Source organism: Xyrauchen texanus, chromosome 38 (genome assembly GCF_025860055.1).
Source record: "Xyrauchen texanus isolate HMW12.3.18 chromosome 38, RBS_HiC_50CHRs, whole genome shotgun sequence".
Lineage (NCBI taxonomy): Eukaryota > Metazoa > Chordata > Actinopteri > Cypriniformes > Catostomidae > Xyrauchen > Xyrauchen texanus.
In genome coordinates, this window is record NC_068313.1 from 20,867,018 (window position 1) to 20,889,125 (window position 22,108).

Here is a 22,108-nt window from a genome sequence, read left to right on the forward strand (position 1 = left end):
TTAGGTGTATAATGCAGATGTATTAGGTTACTACCTTGCCATCATAGTACTTCTCCTGCTTGTCAGTGAGGACAGAGCGAATGACATTTCCAGAATACTCTATCACCATTTCTCCAACATCAATATTTCTTCTGCAGAACAGGCCTCTTCCGTGTATGGCTGATCTGTAAAACGATACATGGTTGTCTGAGATTGTATGTAATGTGGTATCTTGTCTAATTTTTTGGCTCAGATACCAAACGTTTTTGGTTTAAATATAAAGCTTACATACCTATAGACACCTACAGCCTCCCTGGATGTTTTCTTCAAGTGCTTGATCCTCATAGGTAGTGGCAGATCAATGCTGGTGGCCCGTCTGTAAGATGGAGGAGAAACCAAAAAAACATGAAATGTTGCGATGCTTTGGTACATAAATGAGGAGAGTCTAAGAAAGGGTCTGTCAGGTAACTCACCGAGCAGACTTCAGCTGAATCTCCTCCTCATCTTCCTCCTGTGGGTTGTATTCAGGTGGCTGACGGTGTTTGGATGCTAGGAAATTAAACATGTCCAGAACTGACCTCCTACAAAAGGAAATTAATTTTACATTTAACATAAATCAATTAAAATGCTATGCATTGGTCTCATGGTATTCATGGTCACATCCCCAACGAGCAGTAACTTCATTGTTGAAAGGTTTAGGATATCCTCAGATCTACAAAATGATTACAGGTAATCCAGCCCTGAGAGATACCTGTTGTACACCTCAGCACGGGCAGATCCATGAGGGTTGATGGGAGGGTCAACTGGTTTCTCGGGTTTGTGGAAGCGGAACCTATAGTTTCGGCAATGCCTGGCTCCATATAGCTGCTCCAGCAGAAACACTACAGCATCATGAACCACACCCAGCATTTTCAATCCATTCACTCCTGAAAGAAAAACAAGATAGGACATACAATGTAAGAATAATATGATCAGTAAAAAAATGGAACAGGTCAATTTTAGGTTTACTGAAGAGAGAGAAATAAAAAAAACCTCAAGAATGTTCTTACCATCAAATGAAACTGTCTTAAGTCTCGCATTGGAACGAGCTTCTTGGACTTTATCGGTCAGGGACTTCCAGGCCTCTGAAAAGGAAGAGGAATTGGACAAATAAAATTACTGACTTATATATATATATATATAAAAAGGCCGAAATCGGTTTTTGGCCGAAAGAGGAAAAAAGGCTCGAAAATATGAGCCAAAAATATATACCTCCTCACCCCTCAGTGCTCAGATTTCACTCTGGATAGATCTAGCCCTTATCACAGCGCTAGCAAACAAAGGCTGATCATGTCAGCGGTGTGGAAATTCTTCAAAGTTTCTGATAAGGACATCAAATTTGCGATCTGCAGTGTTATATATATATGTACAGTGAGGAAAATAAGTATTTGAACACCCTGCTATTTTGCAAGTTCTCCCACTTGGAAATCATGGAAGGGCCTGAAATTGTCATCGTAGGTGCATGTCCACTGTGAGAGACATAATCTAAAACAAAAAAATCCAGAAATCACAATATATGATTTTTTAACTATTTATTTGTATGATACAGCTGCAAATAAGTATTTGAACACCTGTCTATCAGCTAGAATTCTGATCCTCAAAGACCTGTTAGTCTGCCTTTAAAATGTCCACCTCCACTCCATTTATTATCCTAAATTAGATGCACCTGTTTGAGGTCATTAGCTGCATAAAGACACTTGTCCACCCCATACAATCAGTAAGAATCCAACTACTAACATGGCCAAGGCCAAACAGCTGTCCAAAGACACTAGAGACAAAATTGTACACCTCCACAAGGCTGGAAAGGGCTACGGGGAAATTGCCAAGCAGCTTGGTGAAAAAAGGTCCACTGTTGGAGCAATCATTAGAAAATGGAAGAAGCTAAACATGACGGTCAATCTCCCTCGGACTGGGGCTCCATGCAAGATCTCACCTTGTGGGGTCTCAATGATCCTAAGAAAGGTGAGAAATCAGCCCAGAACCACACGGGAGGAGCTGGTCAATGACCTGAAAAGAGCTGGGACCACTGTTTCCAAGGTTACTGTTGGTAATACACTAAGACGTCATGGTTTGAAATCATGCATGGCACGGAAGGTTCCCCTGCTTAAACCAGCACATGTCGAGGCCCGTCTTAAGTTTGCCAATGACCATTTGGATGATCCAGAGGAGTCATGGGAGAAAGTCATGTGGTCAGATGAGACCAAAATAGAACTTTTTGGGCATTATTCCACTAACCGTGTTTGGAGGAAGAAGAATGATGAGTACCATCCCAAGAACACCATCCCTACTGTGAAGCATGGGGGTGGTAGCATCATGCTTTGGGGGTGTTTTTCTGCACATGGGACAGGGCGACTGCACTGTATTAAGGAGAGGATGACCGGGGCCATGTATTGCGAGATTTTGGGGAACAACCTCCTTCCCTCAGTTAGAGCATTGAAGATGGGTCGAGGCTGGGTCTTCCAACATGACAATGACCCGAAGCACACAGCCAGGATAACCAAGGAGTGGCTCTGTAAGAAGCATATCAAGGTTCTGGCGTGGCCTAGCCAGTCTCCAGACCTAGAGAATCTTTGGAGGGAGCTCAAACTCTGTGTTTCTCAGCGACAGCCCAGAAACCTGACTGATCTAGAGAAGATCTGTGTGGAGGAGTGGGCCAAAATCCCTCCTGCAGAGTGTGCAAACCTGGTGAAAAACTACAGGAAACGTTTGACCTCTGTAATTGCAAACAAAGGCTACTGTACCAAATATTAACATTGATTTTCTCAGGTGTTCAAATACTTATTTGCAGCTGTATCATACAAATAAATAGTTAAAAAAATCATACATTGTGATTTCTGGATTTTCTTTTTTAGATTATGTCTCTCACAGTGGACATGCACCTACGATGACAATTTCAGACCCCTCCATGATTTCTAAGTGGGAGAACTTGCAAAATAGCAGGGTGTTCAAATACTTATTTTCCTCACTGTATATATCTTGAAATTTCTGCTGAACAGAGTACAGCAAGAGATTCTAAAGGAAAGTGCTCCGATCCACAGCAGTGCCACAACTACCGCAGCTACACCACAACTTGAGACGTATCTAGCTGAACTACCCATTGCCAGAAGGGACAATCCCCTTGACTACGGTCGCATAAACAAAGACCGCTTTCCTTTGCTTGCGCGGATTGCGCACAGGTATTTATCTGCCCAAGCACCAGCACAGAGATTGAGAGACTGTTCAGTGCAGCATCTCATGTTCTTGATGAGCATGAGAAGAGACTATCAGAAAGTTTAGCAACTTTTGTTCTTGAAGAGAAACCTGTCACTTGTACTTAAATAGAAAGCGGTCCAATTTGATGTGTATAGCAATTACATTACACTTGTTCTTCACTCGAGGATACATCTGTCGTTTACAGTTGAGGTTGGATTTAGTTCTGTTACTGCTGTTTTGCACAATCATTTTCACTTAAAGTGTACATACGTTTACATAAACAGAATAGAGCAGAATGGCAGAGGGCCTCTATTCCACTGATAAAAGTCTCTGCCATTCTGTGTTCTGCCTTTTTGTTTTAATTAAAATTACTGTTAAATTTTTTGAAAGATTTACCGTTACATTTTTTGAAAGATGCTAACTAAGTTCATTACTTGACTGTTGTTTTGCATATAATAGTTTTCTAAAACTTTACATTATTTGGATAATTGTTAATAAAATCTGTAACATTAGATTTTTACAGAACTGAATGAAGAATAATATTTAATATAGTTTTAATATATTTTTTTGTCCAATTTTGGTGTGTTACTTTCAATAAAAGTGTGATTTTATTGGTTTGTAGTTTTTCAATTCAGATTCATTAAATTCATGAAAAAGTATAATATTAATACAATTATACACAAAACATTTTTTTTTTTAAATGGGTAAAAAAAATAAATAAAGTACATTTCGGTATCGGCCCAGAATTTTAATTCCGGTGCATCCCTAATATATAAATAAAATCTCATCAAATCAAAGAGCACCTTTTAAATAGTCTTTCATTGCTTTGCCAGTACTGCTACATTTCTAAAGGCATACAAAATAACAATACTTTATACCAGTGCTAATGTTTTTTTTTTTTTTTTTTTTTTGAAATACATAATTACTATAAACTCACTTACCCTCAATACTTTCACAGCGAATCTGAAATCCATCATCACTGCAGATTTCAAATATGAGACCTTTCTTGGTCTTGTAGTCTAAAGAGGAGTCTCTCCCACTGTCCCTCGGATCAGGTGTTACCACTGAGAATGCTTTTGATCTTTTCCCATCAGCCTTAAGAGGCAGTCCTGCAACAAAGTGGAAAATTAACTTTAACCCATTAACTCACAGATGCAGTTATATTTTTGTGTCTATTTTTTCACCCACCTGCAGTCGTTTGTTTCTCTTCATGAATATCTTTGGTCTTATGTTTAAGAGCAGAGGACTCAGCAGTCATATTGGCAGAATCACTGTAAAGAAACTTATTAAATTCATCATATACAATCAAGTGAAATAAAAACTTCTTGAGGTTCATCTTTATACTTGCATACCTCTTTTTTGAAGCCGTTTCATTAGACAGTCCTGTATCCACTGGCTCAAGTGATGAAAGTTCTTGGTCCCTAAAAACAAACAGATTTGTAATATATAATTTAAACTTTTTTTTTTTGTAAAGTCAAATAAATCAAAATGCATTATAAAATGTCATGCTCTTACCCTGGGAAGATTTGGATTGCAGAGGCATCAACAGTTGGTGTATCTGAAAGAAGTCCCTTTCGCTTCTTTACACTGGTCTTATCTAGGCTCACCCGAGGCCTTTTCGTCTTTTGCTTTCCTTTTCCAACAGTTGTGGAGGATGCTCCACCAGATGATTTCAAGGGTTGTTGCCGATGTGGTGGTTGAGAGATGGGAGAGGTACGTGAGCTCTGAGTGAGGACTCCAACTACACGGCCTTTGTTAAGATCTGGAGCAATGGGATTAGGGCCAAGAGACACTTGACCACACAAATTTGCATTTGGTTCAAGGGTTTTATCTACCAAGACCCGACTGACTGGGTTCTGGAAATGAACACTGCCCTCTTTCTCCACCTGCTGGTTGACAGACATGCTTATGCTTTGGTTTGGAGGAAAAACACAGATGCTACTGGCTATGGATGTCTGGGCAGGATTAGTTAGCTGAGACATCATGGGGTTTCCTGAATGAAGAACCACTTGCTGCTCCGGAAGGCCCAGGTTTTGAGTGTTGGCTTTGATAAGAAGGTTGCTTATAGGTCCTGTGATCTCAGTCAGGTTATTGAGGCTTGGTGCACTCAGTGATACAGAGCTTGCTCCCAAAAAGTTTCCAGGCGCACTGGCAGGCACAGACACCACATTCAAAACGGACTGGTTAGGATTGAGCCCTGACACAGTGCATGGCAGCAGGTGAGTTGAGGAATCATGTCCCATCATGCCAGGTTGAGCTGTGGTTGAAATGGGCATGGGATGTGGTAGAAGAGTAGGTTCCAAGTACATTACCCCTGGTTTCGGTCGTTTTATGATGTTGGGAATTTTGCGAAGAGGTGTGGCAGTCGCGGCTATTGTTCCTAGTTCCATCATGCCTGTCTGTGCAGGGATTCCAGCAGCAATCTGTGAAGGTGAGAGGTTTATGAGAGTCATATTGGGCCCAACATCTGAAGGAACAAGTGGGGGTTGACTCTTTGAAGGGGCAAGTGGGGGTTGACTCTTTGAAGGGGCAAGTGGGGGTTGACTCTTTGAAGGGGCAAGTGGGGGTTGACTCTTTGTACGAGCCGGTCTCTTGCTTTTATGGGACTGAAGACGAGAAATGGGCCGCTTCTTGCTATGCCCAGCAGGAAGCATAGTTGGACTTGGGGTGATTGATGAAGCACTAGACACCATAGCAACACTCGGGGCATTATCATGTCTATGTCCTGGCTCAGTCATTCCAATCTGGGGATCATGGGAGGGGACTCCGATAAGAAGGCCTGATGTGGTGCTTGGAATAACTGGTTGGAAACCTGTCGGAGAAGAACCAGTGAATGCTTGGATTTGTGGGTGATGAGATATAGGCACTAAACCTTTTCCACCTGCAGGAAAAATGGACTGAGAGGTGGAGATACCTGACAAGACAGGGGCACTAGTGTTCATGACACCTGTTCCACTAACAGATGGTGCAATCTGAATCTTTTGAGTTACACCATTGGGAAGAGTCTGCAATACATAGAGTGGTTGCAGATGTTGGTTTAGCACTATCAGTTTCTCTGGACCAGGCTTCAATTGAGAGGTGGTTGCTTGAACAGCCGAGCTTGCTATCAGAGTGGGACCAGAGCAAATGGTGGCAGCAGGGATGAACTTCTGGCTCTGGGGGGGAAGAGTGGGTGAGCTGGGCAGACCTGGTGTGCTATTAGTTCTTGTCAGAGCTTGGTTCCCTGTCTCTCCCACAGGTGCTACTCCAGGACTAGAGATATGGTCACCATCAATGCCTGCAGGAATAAAATGTTCTGGAGTCATATGACCTTCTGCATTCTGTGAATCTCTGCATCGTTCCTGTGGGCTTTTACTGGAAGCAGTGTACCCTGTTGTCTGTTTCTTCCCACTTTTTTCTACTCCTGATTCCTCTGTGGCCAGAGTCAGCATGGTGCGCTCAGAGGTCTCAGGGATGTGCGAGCCATGATTTTGGTTATTTACAGTGGGACTTCGAGTTGTTAGCACAGAAAGGTCGGAGGGCAACTCAAGAGGAAGACCATATGACTCTTCTACAGCAATTGAGGTGTTGACCCCACCCTCTACAGGTTCAGCACTGGTCATCGGCTGAGTGAAATCCTCAAACAGCATTTCCTTTCTTTGGTTAACATCCACCCCATAACTTTCATCTAAAGAGAAGGGTTCTGTAGAGGGAGCTTCTGTCTGCTGTCCTAAAGTCTGCATTGATGGGGTATTCAGCACAAACTCCATAATATCAGAGGGTAGGATGTTACCACAGTCATCACTGTTGTTGTTATCGGAGTCAGACTTCAGAAGATCTGTGGTTAGGGTCAACTGATTTTCTAGAGGGTCTTGTCCCTGTGTTTTCACAGTCCCTAATGGAAGACAGATATCTTTATGGTTTTTACGTGTGTCCCGACTGTTACAGCTTCCTGCCCCTCCACTTGGGGTGTTCTCTGCCTCTTTCCCTGAGTCAAGGCTTAATTTGTCTGTCCGACTTTCTCTACCCCTCCTCTTGGTAGATGTCTTGTGGGTGGATGAAGTAGTAGCAGTGGTTGTGCTGCTGGTGCTTATACTGATGTCACTCTCAGATCCGTCATCCACACCATCCAGCTGGCCAATTTGTTGCAGTTCCAAATTCTTGGTTGCAGTAGACACCTCATCACTATCATCTTCCTGCTCCTTTGCCTGATCCCTCAAGAACCTTTGAATCTGTGACCCTCTTCCTAAACATTGATCAATACCTGCAATAGGCGGAAGACCAGAGTTTGGGTTTATGATAGTGCGTGTGAAGTTGTAATAATACACATCCTTATTTGAACCTATTGCTCCCTCCTCATCCTCTCCACTGTCTGCTGAGGAGGATGTGCTCATATCATCTGCCCCATCAACTTGTCCTTCAGCTGAACGCTTGCTACCTCCTGTCCGCTTCTTCATGGAGATTTCCCCACTTCTGTAGAAAGGCATGTCTTCCTCACCATATGATTGCACACCATAGAAAGGGGTTAGTCCAAAGAACATGTTAGATCGAGCACGAGCACTCCGCCTTGGGTATCGGCGCTTTGCCGAACCTGCCGATCCGTCACTGTCCTCCTCATGGTGTTTGTCAACACTGCCTTCATCCTCCAAGTTGTGGTCCTCCCCATCATCAGCACACTGGTGGTTTATGAGGTGCTCCTCAGATCCATCGGGGTGAATGTGGCCATCTGACTCTGAGCTCTCAGAGCTTGCAGATGGGGAGAAAACCATTGCCCGAGAGGACCTTCTTTGTGGGCCCTGTGGTCCAGAGGTAATGGAAGTTAATGTAGTTGTGTTGGGGGATACGTTAACAACTTTAGTCCCATTAGGGTCCATTTTCAAAGACAGCGTCTCTGTATGTTTCTTCTCAACTGGAATAACTTCCTTATTTGATTTAGGGTGTAGCTGTGATGGTCTAATACAGCTAAATCTCTCTTTGGACTTTAAGGGTTTCTCCCCTTCCTTCTGATCAAATGTATTAACTTCTACTGAGCCAGGAACAGTGTTACTCCTCAGTGCTGTGGCTTTATTGCTAATGTTGTGTGCAGGTGGACCTTGACTTTGTGTTTTGACATTACTGCCTTTAGGGTTGCTGTTGAAATCTAGGTTTCTGTTTTGAGTAGTCTCTTTTCTCTCTTTTGAAACATCCCTGCTCAGATTTATTTTTACTTTGGAGTGTTTTTCTTTGGTGCCATGACTAGAAATGTTGGCAGGACTTGCCTGGAAGCCACGTTTTATATCTTTTTCACCCACATTGGCACCCAATGACCAGAGTGGCTTCATAGCCACTGCTGGAGCTGGGCCAGATACACAGTCATGGGACTTCCTACCTCCACTTTTGCTGTAAATCCGCTGAGGAGACCCAGTCTTTCCTGTGTCTTTTGATGCAAGCATTGATGTCACATTTCCATCCTTGACTGGATTACTTTTGTCTTGTGGAAGAGTGGCAAGTGGATGACTAGATGTAAAAGTGACTCCGGCTGGTAGGTCTGTATCTTTTGTGGCTTGTTTTCCTTTCTCAGTTTTCAGACTACCACTTCCTCTCTGATTTCCTGTCAAAACTGCAGTCCCAAGAGGTGGTGACACCTGACTTATGCTAGCTGGTTGCAATGATTTCAAACTTTCACACTCAGACCACTTTTTGGTTACTTCTCTATTACCATCTATTCTTTCCATGAAACCAAAACGGAGTCGATGTTGTGCCCCAATGTTTACTGTATTTGCATCTTGACTGTGGGATCGGTCTCCAGATGGTGCTTTTCCTTTCTCTGATTCTCTGGCAAAATGTTCCTTCGAGTTTGTGGACAGGGAGGGGGCAGATGGATTGCCTGTCTTACTGGATACTGTGCCTCCCTGTGGAGGGGAGGAAATGTTTTGCTTGGGTGGCTGAGGGGAGACAGAGGAAGTGCTGTGCCGACGAGATTCGATGTTTCGAAAACTGGAGCGCAGCAGAGGGTCCCCAACAGTCACAATTTCATGGGTGGAACTGCTAAAACCATCTTGTGGTAAAACAAAATAAAAATAAATTTGAAAAAAGAAAATTCATAAAAGCTTTCAAAATGTATTAGTTTCAAGAGCATAAAGCAATATAAATATATGCATTTATGTAACTGATACCTGGGGAGGGAAGTGGTCTTTTAAAAGGAGAACGATGACATGGTGGGTAGCTGGGGTGTCTGTTTCTAAAATAAACCATTGGCTTTGGTGTGGAAGGCACATTATAGAGTTTTATGGAATCTGTAGGTCCAGGCAAAGCAGTGTCCACTTCAGCTGAAATGTTAAAAAATGATCAATATTCAATAGAACAACAAAGTGTTTCAATGAGAACAATATCAAATGTCAACTGAATCTTCTTACCAGAAAAAGGTGGAGGATTATGAGCATCCGTGTGGTTGTGCTCTGGAGCTGCTATGCAATTATTGATAGTTTCTGTCGCAGAGGGGCAGCAAACCAAAATTCTACATTTATAGACGCAGCGCTTACGGGCATCTAGAGTACTCCAGTAGACCCTTGAGCATCTGGGTAAATAGAATAAGGCATGTAATAAAAAAAATACAAACCACTTACTGAAATAAAAATGTTAGTTAACTTACTGGTATCCCACAGGAAATAGCTTCCTCTCACAATCTGACAGCTCAGTTAGCATGCCAAGACAATCGATGGTCATAGAACCTACACCGAAAAATAAAAAGGGTTATGATTTGGTGTTATACTTTGTTCATTATTTATCAACTGCAAGCACCCTAAAAAGATATACAGACCTATCATCATGTGGATGTTGTCTGGTTCAAGCCCATTAAGAAACTTCCTTCTCAGAATGATTCCCTCTGATTCCCTCAGACTGAAGTCCACAAGAACCCTCCTAGTCACTTCAAAACCTGACTCTGGTACCACCTATAAAACATTTTTTATGTGCAATTAATTCAACACTATACAACAGAAACAAAATAATGATTGCATTACTTACAAACACAAGAACATGTCCTTACCTCCCCCTTTATCAGATCTCTATGATGCTGACAGTAAACCTTCTTGTCCTCTAAAAAGGCACACTGCTGCTGACGTGCACACATGAAGTGGTAGCTGCTGGCACAGTAAGTCAGGCAGCAACTTACTGTTGCTCCAGGTTTGTGACAATTCTCACATTGCTGAGAAAACAAAGCATCATGCACCATAATTTAAGAGGTAGACTAATTGCCTATAGATTGTTTGCAGGCATATTCAGTAACAAAGTTTTACATACATTGTATTTTATAGCAACAGAAGTCAAAAAACAAACATGACATTTAGCATATGGCTTAGATGGTGTACCAGCTGTTTGCCTTGAATGACTGCCATATGGACATTTTTGAGAGAACCATCAACATCCTCGTACACCTGTGCTGACCACAGTGCACAATTCACATGTGTCCACTCATTCTGGCCTATATAAAGCAGTCTCCCACAGTCCTACAAAACAGATAACAATGTTAAAAACAAAATAAAACTAATGTGGACATACAGTGTAATCCTAAATTCACATCTGTGCTCCAATACAATATTTTGGTGGATGATTACTCACATTTGTATTGTCATCTCCATAATTCAGACAAAGTGCACACTGTCTGTTGTCACTGACGCCAGGAGGAGGGGGGAGTTCGGCACTTTCTTCATGACTTGGGTCTGAACACGAGAGATATTCCTGTGTAACTCATCTACATATACAACCTAATAATCTCAACACTGTTTGGACTGAAACATCATATTAAACTTATCAAATTTATTTTCCACAGAAACAACATGCCAAGTAGTTTCTATAGGCTGTATGTTTTACATGTTTTTAAGTGAGTTTCTCACCATGGATATGCCCAGGTGTTGGAGGTGGTGGTGTGGGGACCATTGGGGAGTCAGGCTCTCTATAGGCTTTAGGCCGGGGAGCAGGGATGATCTTTTTCATGAGCAGAGGCTGCTCAGCCCTGGCTATCTCCTCCCTCTCCTGCCACTGGGCATAGTTGTGATCCAAAGAAGGGGGCAAGACAGCATTGGGGAGTAGTCCACTACTGTACAGGGACAGAGACAAAACACTGCCTAGTTATCCATGTCTTAGGTAATTAGAGACTAATGCTATAAATCTAACATATGGATAAAGACAAAAGTTTCTACTTTGAGTCGAGATTTAATTTTTTCTTATTTTTTAAACCTTATTGCATATAAACCAATCACCAAATGTGTTGCAAGTTACAGTACAAAAGACACTAAAAGGAGATACTTGTAAAAAAAAAGTAACAAATGAACAGTATCCTTCCTTTTACGTGCTATGGCAAAAGTGAAGATATTCGATACATTTTAATAACATATTTGTATCTGTTACTTACATAAAGCTATTGTATCGCTTCAGAAGACTTAAATATAGTACAGGAGTCATATGGACTACTTTTATTGCTTTTCTTTAAATTGTTTTCACTATACTTATGTTGTATAGAAAAGAGCAGTGAACATTCTTTCAAATGTATCATGTTCTATGGAAAAAGAAAAAAGTACAAGTCATATGTATTTTCTTATTTACTCACCAACATGAGGGAGAATAAATAAGGGCAGAAATTTCAGTTTCGGGTAAACAATTCCTTTAAAAAGAGAGTATTTTATGTCTCACACGCACACACACTGCTTTTAATAATTCATGGTTACAAATAAAGTCTAAAAACAAGCAAACCAAAGGCCAACAGCAAGGCTTGTCAAAGCACCCATGTGAAATGTGACTGTCAGCAGACTTCAAACAGTGGAACTAGACCATATAGGCTGCATTCCATCTGGAAAGGTGATATTTCTGCTCAAAAGAAGAGCAAAGAATAGACAAACACCCAGCGGTGAGGCTGTTCTCGATGCTCAGTATTTAATTGGTCTCATTATTCATTTGTATGTCAAAAAAGCTTGTAAATCTCAATTTATTTTGTCCCAAAATGAAAATTCTGTCATAATTGACTCACCCTCATGTCAATCCAAACTAGTATGACATTGAGGAACACAAAAGTAAATATTTTAATTAGGGATGCACGGATACATCTTTTTCTCTCCCAATACGATTATGATCCCAATCATTATCCGATACCAGTGCTGTTTTCTCTTAATCAGTGCAGAATATCTATATCTCACAGTGTGACACAAATTGGGGCCACTCTTTTATATATAACCTATTAAAAAAAAACTTTGTTAACTAGTCCACTCAAATGTAGCATCAGAATTAACAGTAATTCCAGTGAAAGTCTTCAGTAGAAAAGAAGCCAGTTTTCTTTAAACATTTTTAAAACTTATATCTGAACTTTGAAGGATTCACTTTATTAGTAAGAAATAAGTCCACTTTTCATTTACAATTATTTTTTAGAACCCATTCAACTTAACCATTGTTGTCATTGGTTAACAAATAATAATCATAATAATAAAGTATTATTATTATTGACTTTAATAATACAAGAATAATATATTTCAGTCATGAACCCTTTACTTTGAAACGCAGAGGCTTTTATTTTGATGATCGGAACACTCCAGGAAGTACTGTAAGAGCCTGTATTTTGGGCTAGTTTACCGTAGTTTCATTTGCTTCTTATTTAAAATCTGGAAAACTGGTCCTTCGATAACATTCTCAATGCATGTCATGAGCAAACTGAATTTTGACCATCAACATCCGAGATTTTGTTTGTGTGTAGTGTGCACATATTGCGCACCGTTTTGAAGGCTGAAAATAGCTGTGAGTGCATCACCAGCCTCATGTGCTTGTGTGTATCAACAGAGCCGCGCCATTCACTCAAACACGCTGTGCTGTCATCTGACATATTTACTTACCTAACATAGCCTTTTGCGATTCACAAAGCTAGCGCATGTCTTCGAGAGACTTTGAATAAAATACACGAGTCATATGGACTTTATGGTTCTATTGTCTTTTTTGGAGATTGACAGCAAAAACATGACTGACACACTGTATCAGATTTGGATCGGGCTCATCAGACCAATACCCGATCCTTTTAAATCAACAGCATCGGAGCAATAACGATCCAAGTATCGGATCGGTGCATCCCTAGTTTTAATGAATATCGTGGGCAGTCTTTTCAATATATTAGCAGTGGATAGTGCTTAAATTGTAAGCTAAAAAAAGAACCTTTAAGTATTTTAAAAGTAGTCAATGCCTCATATTCCAAGACTTCTGAATGCATGGTGAGAAACAATATTAAACGAATGTCATTTTGCAGTGAAACTCTTGACATCCATCACAAATTCATGGGCACTACGAAAAGCTTGTTCATGGTAGCTCACAATCTACATTGTTTATGCTAAAAAACTTGACAGGGGAAAGACTTACTTGGGAGAGTCTTTGTGCATCTCCCAAAATTTGGACTCCTTCACCTTGAACCATGGAAAGATCCGCTCCATTTGCTGTAACAAATAATAGTGACCGTACCATTAGCAACAATAATATAGGACTGCAAGGGGTTCCACTTCAGAATTCTGTGTAGACTAGTTTTATCTCACCCGAATAAAGAAGGACTTGAGCATGCTGTTGGCCTTCCTGCTCTCTAGCTGACCTCCATCTGAATTGATGGCTGTCTGGATGATTTTCACAATGTCATCACTGAACTCAAGCTGAAAGAGAGAAGAAGAAAATGACACCTGGCTCTCGCAATGTATGTGACCTGCATCTGAACCAGTCTCTGAAGTCCTCGCTATCAGACATACAAAAAGCAGCAGATAAACTTTCAAAGAAGAGTAGTAGTAGTACATTTTATTTTATGCCATGTCAGCGATCAAAGCTATTTTCATGGCAAGAATTCAATTACAAAAAACAAATATCATATAAATACAATAAAAACAAAACAAATATAAATAGCAAGTCATATTATACAATATTTTTTTTTAAGATTAATATATGATAAGAAATCCAAAACCTTTTCAGGCACAATCTCATTAAATAAGTCCTTTAACGAGGTAACTTCATAAAAGAGCATTCTACTTGTGTTAAGACCAGGACAATCTAGTAAAATATGTTTGACAGATAAGGGAATATTACAAAACATACATAGGGTTGGGTCTTCACCTTTAAGCAAAAAGGCATGGGTCAGATTTGCGTGACCTATACGACATCTGGTGTAGACCACTTGATCAAATCTTGTTTTAAAATTGATAAGTCTGTTTGAAATTTCCGGATGAATTACATACAACTTGTTGTTCTTGCACATATTCCACTCTTCTTGCCACTTATATAAAATATATCGGTTAATAATTGGTCTGATATCTGAGGGAGGGATTTGACATTCATTAACTTCCTGATTAAGAGCTTCCTTAGCAGCTGCATCAGCTTGTTCATTTCCTGAAAGGCCAACATGTCCTGGAACCCAGCAAAAAATAATGCTGAAGAACTGATTTAGTAGATAATCCACTTTGGTTAAGATGCAGTCCACTAAAGGATGGTCAATTTTTAAAGTGTCCATTGCTTGAAGGCAGGATTTAGAGTCAGTAAAAATTATAAAAAATTTTTGCAGAGAATTTTCAATGTGCTCCAAAGCTAAAAGTAAAGCACGAGCCTCAGCAGAGAAAATTGAGCACTGTTTTGGAATACGAATTCCATAGCGTTGATTTCCAGTCACCATTGCTGCCGTTACACTGTTTTTCATCTTCGAGCCATCTGTGAATATAGGTACATGGGAGGGGAATTGGTTTCTTATTTCCAAATATTGCTGTCTATATACATTTGGATGGGTCACCCCTTTCTTCTGATGAGTCAGGTCCAAATTGATATTAGGCTTCTTTAGTTTCCAGGGAGATATAGAATTGAATTGTATTTGGGTTAGAATGTTCAAATTTATATTCAAGTTCTCCAAATGAGGTTTAATACGAATACCAAAGGATCTGATACTTTTAGGTTTGCTCTCATACAAAGGAGTAAATTGTGGGTTGAAGATTGAAGAATAAGCGGGGTTGGTTTTATTTGCCTTTATTTTGATAGCATATTGGAGTGAAAGTTTCAATCGTCTGTTTTGATGTGAAGGTTCATTGGCTTCGATGTACAAGCTTTGCATCGGCGAAGTTCTAAACGCTCCCAAGGCGAGTCGTAAGCCCTGATGATGTACTGAGTCCAACATCCGCTTATATGATTCTCTGGCAGAGTCATAAATTATGCTTCCATAGTCCAGCCGGGAACGAATTAGTGTTCTATAGAGTCTCAAAAGAACCATGTAATCTGCTCCCCATTTTGTTTTTGCCAGTACTTTCATTATATTCATGGCTTTAAGACACCTGTTTTTAAGTGCTTTCAAATGAGGAATGAAAGTCATTTTGTTGTCAAGAAGGAGTCCTAAGAACTTAATTTCTTTAACAACATTAATCGGTTCTATATTAATGAAGAGTTCTGGGTCAAGATGAAGGGATCGCTGGATACAGAAGTGGGTACAGACTGTTTTTGATTTAGAGAATTTGAATCCATTTTCAAATGACCACTGATATATTTTGTGAATGCATAACTGCAGTTGTCTTTCAATTGTACTCATGTTCTTCCCTCTATAGCAGATGCAGAGATCGTCCACATATAAGCTGCAGAATATATTAGATCCAATGATACTCTCAATGCTGTTTATTTTAATACTGAAGAGAGTGACAGAAAGAATGCTTCCCTGAGGAACTCCAATTTCTTGTTTGTGAATATCCGACAAGGTGTTTCCTACTTGGACTTTGAAATATCTGCTGGTCAAAAAATTGGAAATAAAGATGGGTAATCGTCCTCTAAAACCCATGTGGTAAAGATCTTTCAAAATCCCATATCTCCATGTTGTATCATATGCTTTTTCCAAGTCAAAAAATACGGCAACAACATGTTCTTTTCTAATGAAACCATCTCTAATATAAGTTTCCAGTCGGATTAATTGATCCAAGGTGCACTTTCCACGTCTAAAGCCACATTGATAGTCACTTATTTGTTTCTTCGACTCCAGAGTCCAAACAAGCCGATTATTTACCATTCTCTCCATCGTTTTACAGAGGCAACTGGTAAGAGCGATTGGTCGGTAGTTATTTGGATCTGAATGGTCTTTTCCTGGTTTAGGTATAGGAATTACGGTTGCTTCTTTCCAGGAGGGTGGTATTTGTCCAGAAGACCAGACAGAGTTAAAATTATCTAAAAGAAGAGATAATATGCTTTGGGGTAAGTGCTTTAAGAATTGATAGTGAATTTGGTCTGGCCCTACAGCAGTGTCATGGGAACATTTTAAAGAGTGTATTAATTCATCCATCTTGAAAGGTTGATTATATACTTCTTCAGTTATCAGAACAGAAGTTAAATTTTTCCCTTTCCTGCTGTATTCGAATTAACTGGAACTCAGGGAGGCAGTTTTCTATTGATCTAATTCTTTTCAAAAGATTCTGCTAATGTGTTTGCTATATCCATTTCCTTTGTCTGGAGAATATCTAGTTTTTTAATATGTTGGATATTAAATCCATTTCCAATGTTCTTCATTTTGCGAATCATATTCCAGATCCTCTTCATGGGAGTATAGCATGTTAAACTTGATACAAATTGTCTCCAGCTTTGCTTTTTGCTTCATTTAAAATTCTGCGAGCTTGAGCTCTACAAATTTTAAAAGATATAAAATTAGCCGTTGAAGGCTGTTTATTAAAAAGTCTTTCCGCCTTTTCCGTGCCCCGATAGCTTTTTTACACTGCTCGTTAAACCAGGGGTTAGCTTTACAGTGCGATTTAGAGGATGTCTTTGGAATTGTTTCATTTGCAATATCAATTAACTGTTCAGTAAAAGTTTCTATAGAGTTCTGATTGTCTTGAGTTGCTGAAATAAATTTTTCATAACACATAATTTCGAAAGAAGGCCAATTTGCTTTTTTAAGTTGCCATCTTGAAGGTCTTTGTTGGACATCCGATTGAGGGAATGAGGTAATAAGTGGAAAGTGGTCACTCCCACATAAATCGTCCCAGACCCGCCATGTACAATCTAAAAAGATTTCAGCACTGCATATAGTCAAATCAATTGCAGAATATGTGCCATGACCTGGAAGATGGTAGGTTTTGGTTCCATCATTTAGTAAACACAAGTCATTTTTATGTATAAAATCCTCCATTCTCTTTCCTTTAGCATCACATCGATCTTCTCCCCATAAAGGATTATGGCTATTAAAATCACCCATAAGTATAAATGGAGTCGGCAATTGTGCTACGAGTTTGTCCAATTCTTTCAGTGTAATAACTTCGCTGGGAGGTATGTAGATAGAGCATAATGTAATGACTCTTTTGACCTTTTTAACCAAGACAGCTGATCCACCAGAAGGTCTTTGTGCACTTGGTCCATAGACATTAAACAGTCTAAAATTTTTAACAGTCAGGGGATCATTTGGAGATAAGTGAGTCTCTTGAATACAATAGGCAAGGGGGTTCAAAACAGAAGTTAAACGTTGCAGCTCTGCAAAATTAGCTTTTAGACCCCGACAATTCCACTGGATTAAAAGATTACTCATCTTCAAGTGGGAAGGATAGGTACAAATCCTTTATTCTTACACTTAGGGGAAAGACTACGACTTCGACTAGTCGTAGGTTCTGACATTTCGACATCTTTTGGGTTGTCATGTTTTGAAGTTCTGTTTTTATCTTGGTTTGGTAGTCGAGTTACTGTATTTTGAGGTTTCCTTTTCTCTCTGGGTTCTCTTTGTTCCAAATGGGTATCTTGAGTCGGGTTGGTTTGGATACATACATTCTTGCTTTTTTGTGAAGATGAATTCTTAATATTACTAATAACTTGAGGTTTGTCTGTAGAAATCCAAGTCAGTTCCGTCTGAGTACTAATTTCTCAGTATATTTGGTTTGACCACAGCAGAGTAGGATCTATTCAGCGTGAAGGCAGGGAGACCTTCAACAAGTTTTCGGGCTTCAGGATAGCTCACCTTCTTTGTGTGTTTAATTTTTTGTATTTCCTTCTCTTTAATCCAAGCAGGGCATTTCTTTGATGAGGCTGCATGGTCACCAAGACAGTTTTTACATTTAGCGGAATTAGTACAGTTTGTTTCATGGTCATCCTTACCACAATTGTGGCAAACAGCCTTATTTTTGCATCCAGCAGAACCATGACCAAATTTCTGACATTTAAAACATTTAAAACATCTCAACGGGTTTGGTATGTAGATATCTACAGTGACACTTAGGTATCCTATTTGAATTCTCTCTGGCGGGAGAGGTCTTTTAAAGGTCAGAATGTATGTTCCTGTTGGAATTACTTGTCCATCTTTTTTGATACTTATTCTTTTGACATCAATCACACCTAGATGATTCAGTTCTGAGGTTATGTCAGCTTCATCCATGTCTTGCAATTCTCTGGTGCGGATCACTCCTTTGCTGTTATTCAGAGAAGGGTGACAGAATGCTCTCATAGTGACTCCAGCCAGATTTGTTGCTCGTAATAAGTTCTCGGAGTTTGCTTTCCGAGCGCACTCCACCAAAATTTGTCCCGATCACAGCTTTTTAATATCCTTGACTGTTCCTGCTATTCCTGTGATTCCTTTCTGAATAGCAAAAGGAGACAGTTTAGTGAGAGGGCTGTCAATTGATAGAGACTCAAGTAAAATAAATCTTTGCCAATTTCCTTCTTTTGAAGAAAAAACGTTAGTGGTTAGTTCGACTTCCAAGTCTTGATCCAGTATCCGTTTTTTGGTGTTTTGTTTATTTGCCATGTTTAGAAAGAATAGATTCATCATCTCTGCTCCTCACCCACCTCGGAGTCCTACAAGGGGATGTACAGTGCCGCGGGATTCCACCGGATGTACACCAAGGATACAGATATGATATACTTGAGCATATAAATACAAGATTTATACTACTCAATTGACCCTACGCCAGTGCCTTCTGGAAGAGGTGAAAACTAAATAGTTGGTTGTAATTCTGAACCAAGTCCAGGGCAAATCCTGACAAGCCGATTGATTGGAATGGGCCATTCCAACCCCTCGTCTGAATGAAGTAGGAGCCAAAGTGATGTGTTGGATATATGGCGGCCGCAGCAGGCCACAATCCTCAAGCACCAGGATCTCTTCCTCCACTGACACGAGTCGCAACTCACGGCGTACAAGTTGCCCCATTTGTCGCCTCTTACGATCAGCAAGGGGGTGCTAGGGACCTATTCTACCCCGGGTCCCCACAGGGACTTTCAAAGAACAAAGGACAAAAAAACAAACAAAAAAATCTACCTTTTTACTTTACTGATTTATGCATTGAAAAGAAGATACTCAAAAACTCTTACAACAGATTTATATTGTCCAGAGTCCATTTTCTTCTCCACAGACTCTAAATTGAGGGGCAAATCATTTGGCGGAAAGACTTCTGTTAGCACAGGAGGGTCAGGGCCCTCTGGGGACCGGCGTGAGGGAAGGCTCTCTTCAGTCTCTGGATTCAGCTCAGGAGGCTTCATAACCGCCTGAGATAAATGAAAATAATACAGACAATAAGCAAATCAGTGCAAAGTATAGTGAGAAATCTGTGCTTCTGTCATCCTCAGGAGATGGCAGCTCACCTGTCTGTAGCGAAGCAAGTGAGTGGATGTGCGAGAGTTGAGCAGGGCAGTGAGAACTTGTCGTATGGACTTCTCAATTTCCTTCTCCAAGACAGTGCGCCACTCAGCAGGATGGCACTCAGTGCATTTTATGCAGGTGTAGGCCACATTCTCAGGCAGTTTCGACAATAGCTCATACATATCATCTACATAAAAGGTAAAGATCGAGCTTGAGCATTTAGATTCTGGCTATAAAGACAATTAACATTACTCAATTATACTGTATGTCAGACTGGGCTGATTAAAGTACATTTTGTCTCGAGTTATTGAGTTGATTAGTGGGGTACACTTAACTGTCATGAAGGTAACTAACCTGTTAAGCTTTCACATTTGGCATGCACCCAGCACTCGCACTTCCCACATTTCATTTTGCTATCATAGTCATCACAGCACTTTTTACAGAGAGGGCAGTATTTGCCTGGGAGACAAAAGTGACTTATTACACACAAGTTCACTTACAATACAAATATACAAAAAAAGGTTGATAAGTCCTGACCTTTAGCAACGAATTTGGCACAGTCATGACACAAGGAGAAATCATGTGACCACTGGGCATCTCTGGCCTTCCCTGGTTTGGTGGCTCCGCAACTCTTACAGCACACACATTTGGTGCAAATCTGTGAAAGAAGGAAAAATAAATATGAGCAAATGTTACAGGCACCTGAGGTTGAGAGAGAGACAGAATGTATGTGTGTGTGTGTACCCAGACTCTTTTCTTCTTGGTCGGTCTGGTAGGGTGGTTGGGTCCCAGGCACTCAGGGTGATAGCTGTTTCGGCACTTATCACACTCTAGTAGCTGCTGCATGATAGTAAAAAATAAAGCATTAAATTTTGAATCCATCAGAGAGGTTTTCCTCACATTTAAGGCCTGTTCACACATGCAGCTACAAAGCAACATGATCTCAATAACTTTTATTGAGAGCTGGTGACTTCCCGTGACATTAACGACAGCGACCGTTGGCAACTAAATGAGAGTCTGTCCAGTGACTTCAGAAAGTAATTATTATTATTATTTTTTGTTTTTTTTTAAGTTTAACTTTTTGCAAATGAGGAGCAACTATCAATAGGAGTGAAGATGGGCTCCGTTCACACTGCAGCTGAAAGTGGCCCAAATCTGATTTTATTTTTCACTCACATGACTTGTGATCTGTGAGCACTGCAGCTGCACTTTTTATAAAAACATTCCTCTGCTGAATATAAACGTTTTGTGACAAGAAAAAAAATTTGTCGTCAAATTGCAATGATATATTAGTTAACCAGCAATACGCTTCATTTGTGATCTTATTTTCAAAAGATATGGCCAGAACGGGGCATAAGGCATATAGTATTTGTCATTTCTGAAGTTTTTGTGAGCATCTGGGAGAGAATTACGCTTTAAGAGCCATGCTTTAAGAGTTAGTTCCCCTTGTGACATGGTAAAAAAAAAAAAATGACTAGCTAATATACAGTATTAGTAAGTGAGTACACCATTCACATTTTTGTAAATATTTGATTATACCTTTTCATGTGACAACACTGAAGAAATGACGCTTTGCTACAATGTAAATTAGCGAGTGTAAAGATTGTATAATGGTGTAAATTTGCTGTCCCCTCAAAATAACTGTCAGTGCTCAGACCATACGCCGCACACTGCATCAAATTGGTCTGCATGGCTGTCGTCCAAGAAGGAAGCCTCTTTTAAAGATGAAGCACAAGAAAGCCTGCAAACAGTTAGCTGAAGACAAGCAGACTAAGGACTTGGATTACTGAAACCATGTGCTGTGGTCTGATGAGACCAAGATAAACTTATTTGGTTCAGATGGTGTCAAGTGTGTGTGTCAGCAACCAGGTGAGGAGTACAAAGACAAGTGTGTCTTGCCTACAGTCAAGCATGCTGGTGGGAGTGTCATGGTCTGGGGCTGCATGAGTGCTGCCGGCACTGGGGAGCTACAGTTCATTGAAGGAACCATGAATGCCAACATGTACTGTGACATACTGAAGCAGAGTATGATCCTCTCCTTTTGGAGACTGGGCCGCAGGGCAGAATTCCAGCATGATAACGACCCCAAACAAACCTCCAAGATGACCACTGCCTTGCTAAAGATGCTGAGGGTGAAGGTGATGGTTGGCCAAGCATGTCTCCAGACCTAAACCCTATTGAGCATCTGTGGGGCATCCTCAAACGGAAGGTGGAGGAGCACACGGTCTCTAACATCCACCAGCTCTGTGATGTCGTCATGGAGGAGTGGAAGAGGACTCCAGTGGCAACCTGTGAAGCTCTGGTGAACTCCATGCCCAAGAGGGTTAAAGCAGTGCTGGAAAATAATGGTGGCCACAC

At 40.4% G+C, this 22,108-nt stretch overlaps 1 protein-coding gene across 2 annotated transcripts in view; it reads right to left on the reverse strand.

Moving 5' to 3' along the window:
- Positions 1-22,108, reverse strand: part of kmt2a (lysine (K)-specific methyltransferase 2A) — a 47,784-nt gene that overhangs the window by 4,591 nt on the left and 21,085 nt on the right. For both annotated transcript variants that reach the window (XM_052109721.1, XM_052109720.1), the window contains exons 11-34: positions 20,495-20,590; positions 20,288-20,408; positions 20,105-20,209; positions 19,753-19,937; positions 19,483-19,656; positions 13,731-13,841; positions 13,561-13,634; positions 11,064-11,266; positions 10,789-10,889; positions 10,539-10,676; positions 10,217-10,375; positions 9,989-10,121; positions 9,821-9,899; positions 9,585-9,745; positions 9,345-9,497; positions 4,726-9,226; positions 4,563-4,631; positions 4,399-4,481; positions 4,152-4,319; positions 1,029-1,103; positions 731-905; positions 453-560; positions 272-355; positions 35-164 (exon numbers count right to left, since the gene is read on the reverse strand). In XM_052109721.1, the coding sequence (XP_051965681.1) occupies positions 35-164; positions 272-355; positions 453-560; positions 731-905; positions 1,029-1,103; positions 4,152-4,319; positions 4,399-4,481; positions 4,563-4,631; positions 4,726-9,226; positions 9,345-9,497; positions 9,585-9,745; positions 9,821-9,899; positions 9,989-10,121; positions 10,217-10,375; positions 10,539-10,676; positions 10,789-10,889; positions 11,064-11,266; positions 13,561-13,634; positions 13,731-13,841; positions 19,483-19,656; positions 19,753-19,937; positions 20,105-20,209; positions 20,288-20,408; positions 20,495-20,590 (7,386 nt within the window). The remainder of the gene's footprint in view (positions 1-34; positions 165-271; positions 356-452; positions 561-730; positions 906-1,028; positions 1,104-4,151; positions 4,320-4,398; positions 4,482-4,562; positions 4,632-4,725; positions 9,227-9,344; positions 9,498-9,584; positions 9,746-9,820; positions 9,900-9,988; positions 10,122-10,216; positions 10,376-10,538; positions 10,677-10,788; positions 10,890-11,063; positions 11,267-13,560; positions 13,635-13,730; positions 13,842-19,482; positions 19,657-19,752; positions 19,938-20,104; positions 20,210-20,287; positions 20,409-20,494; positions 20,591-22,108) is intronic.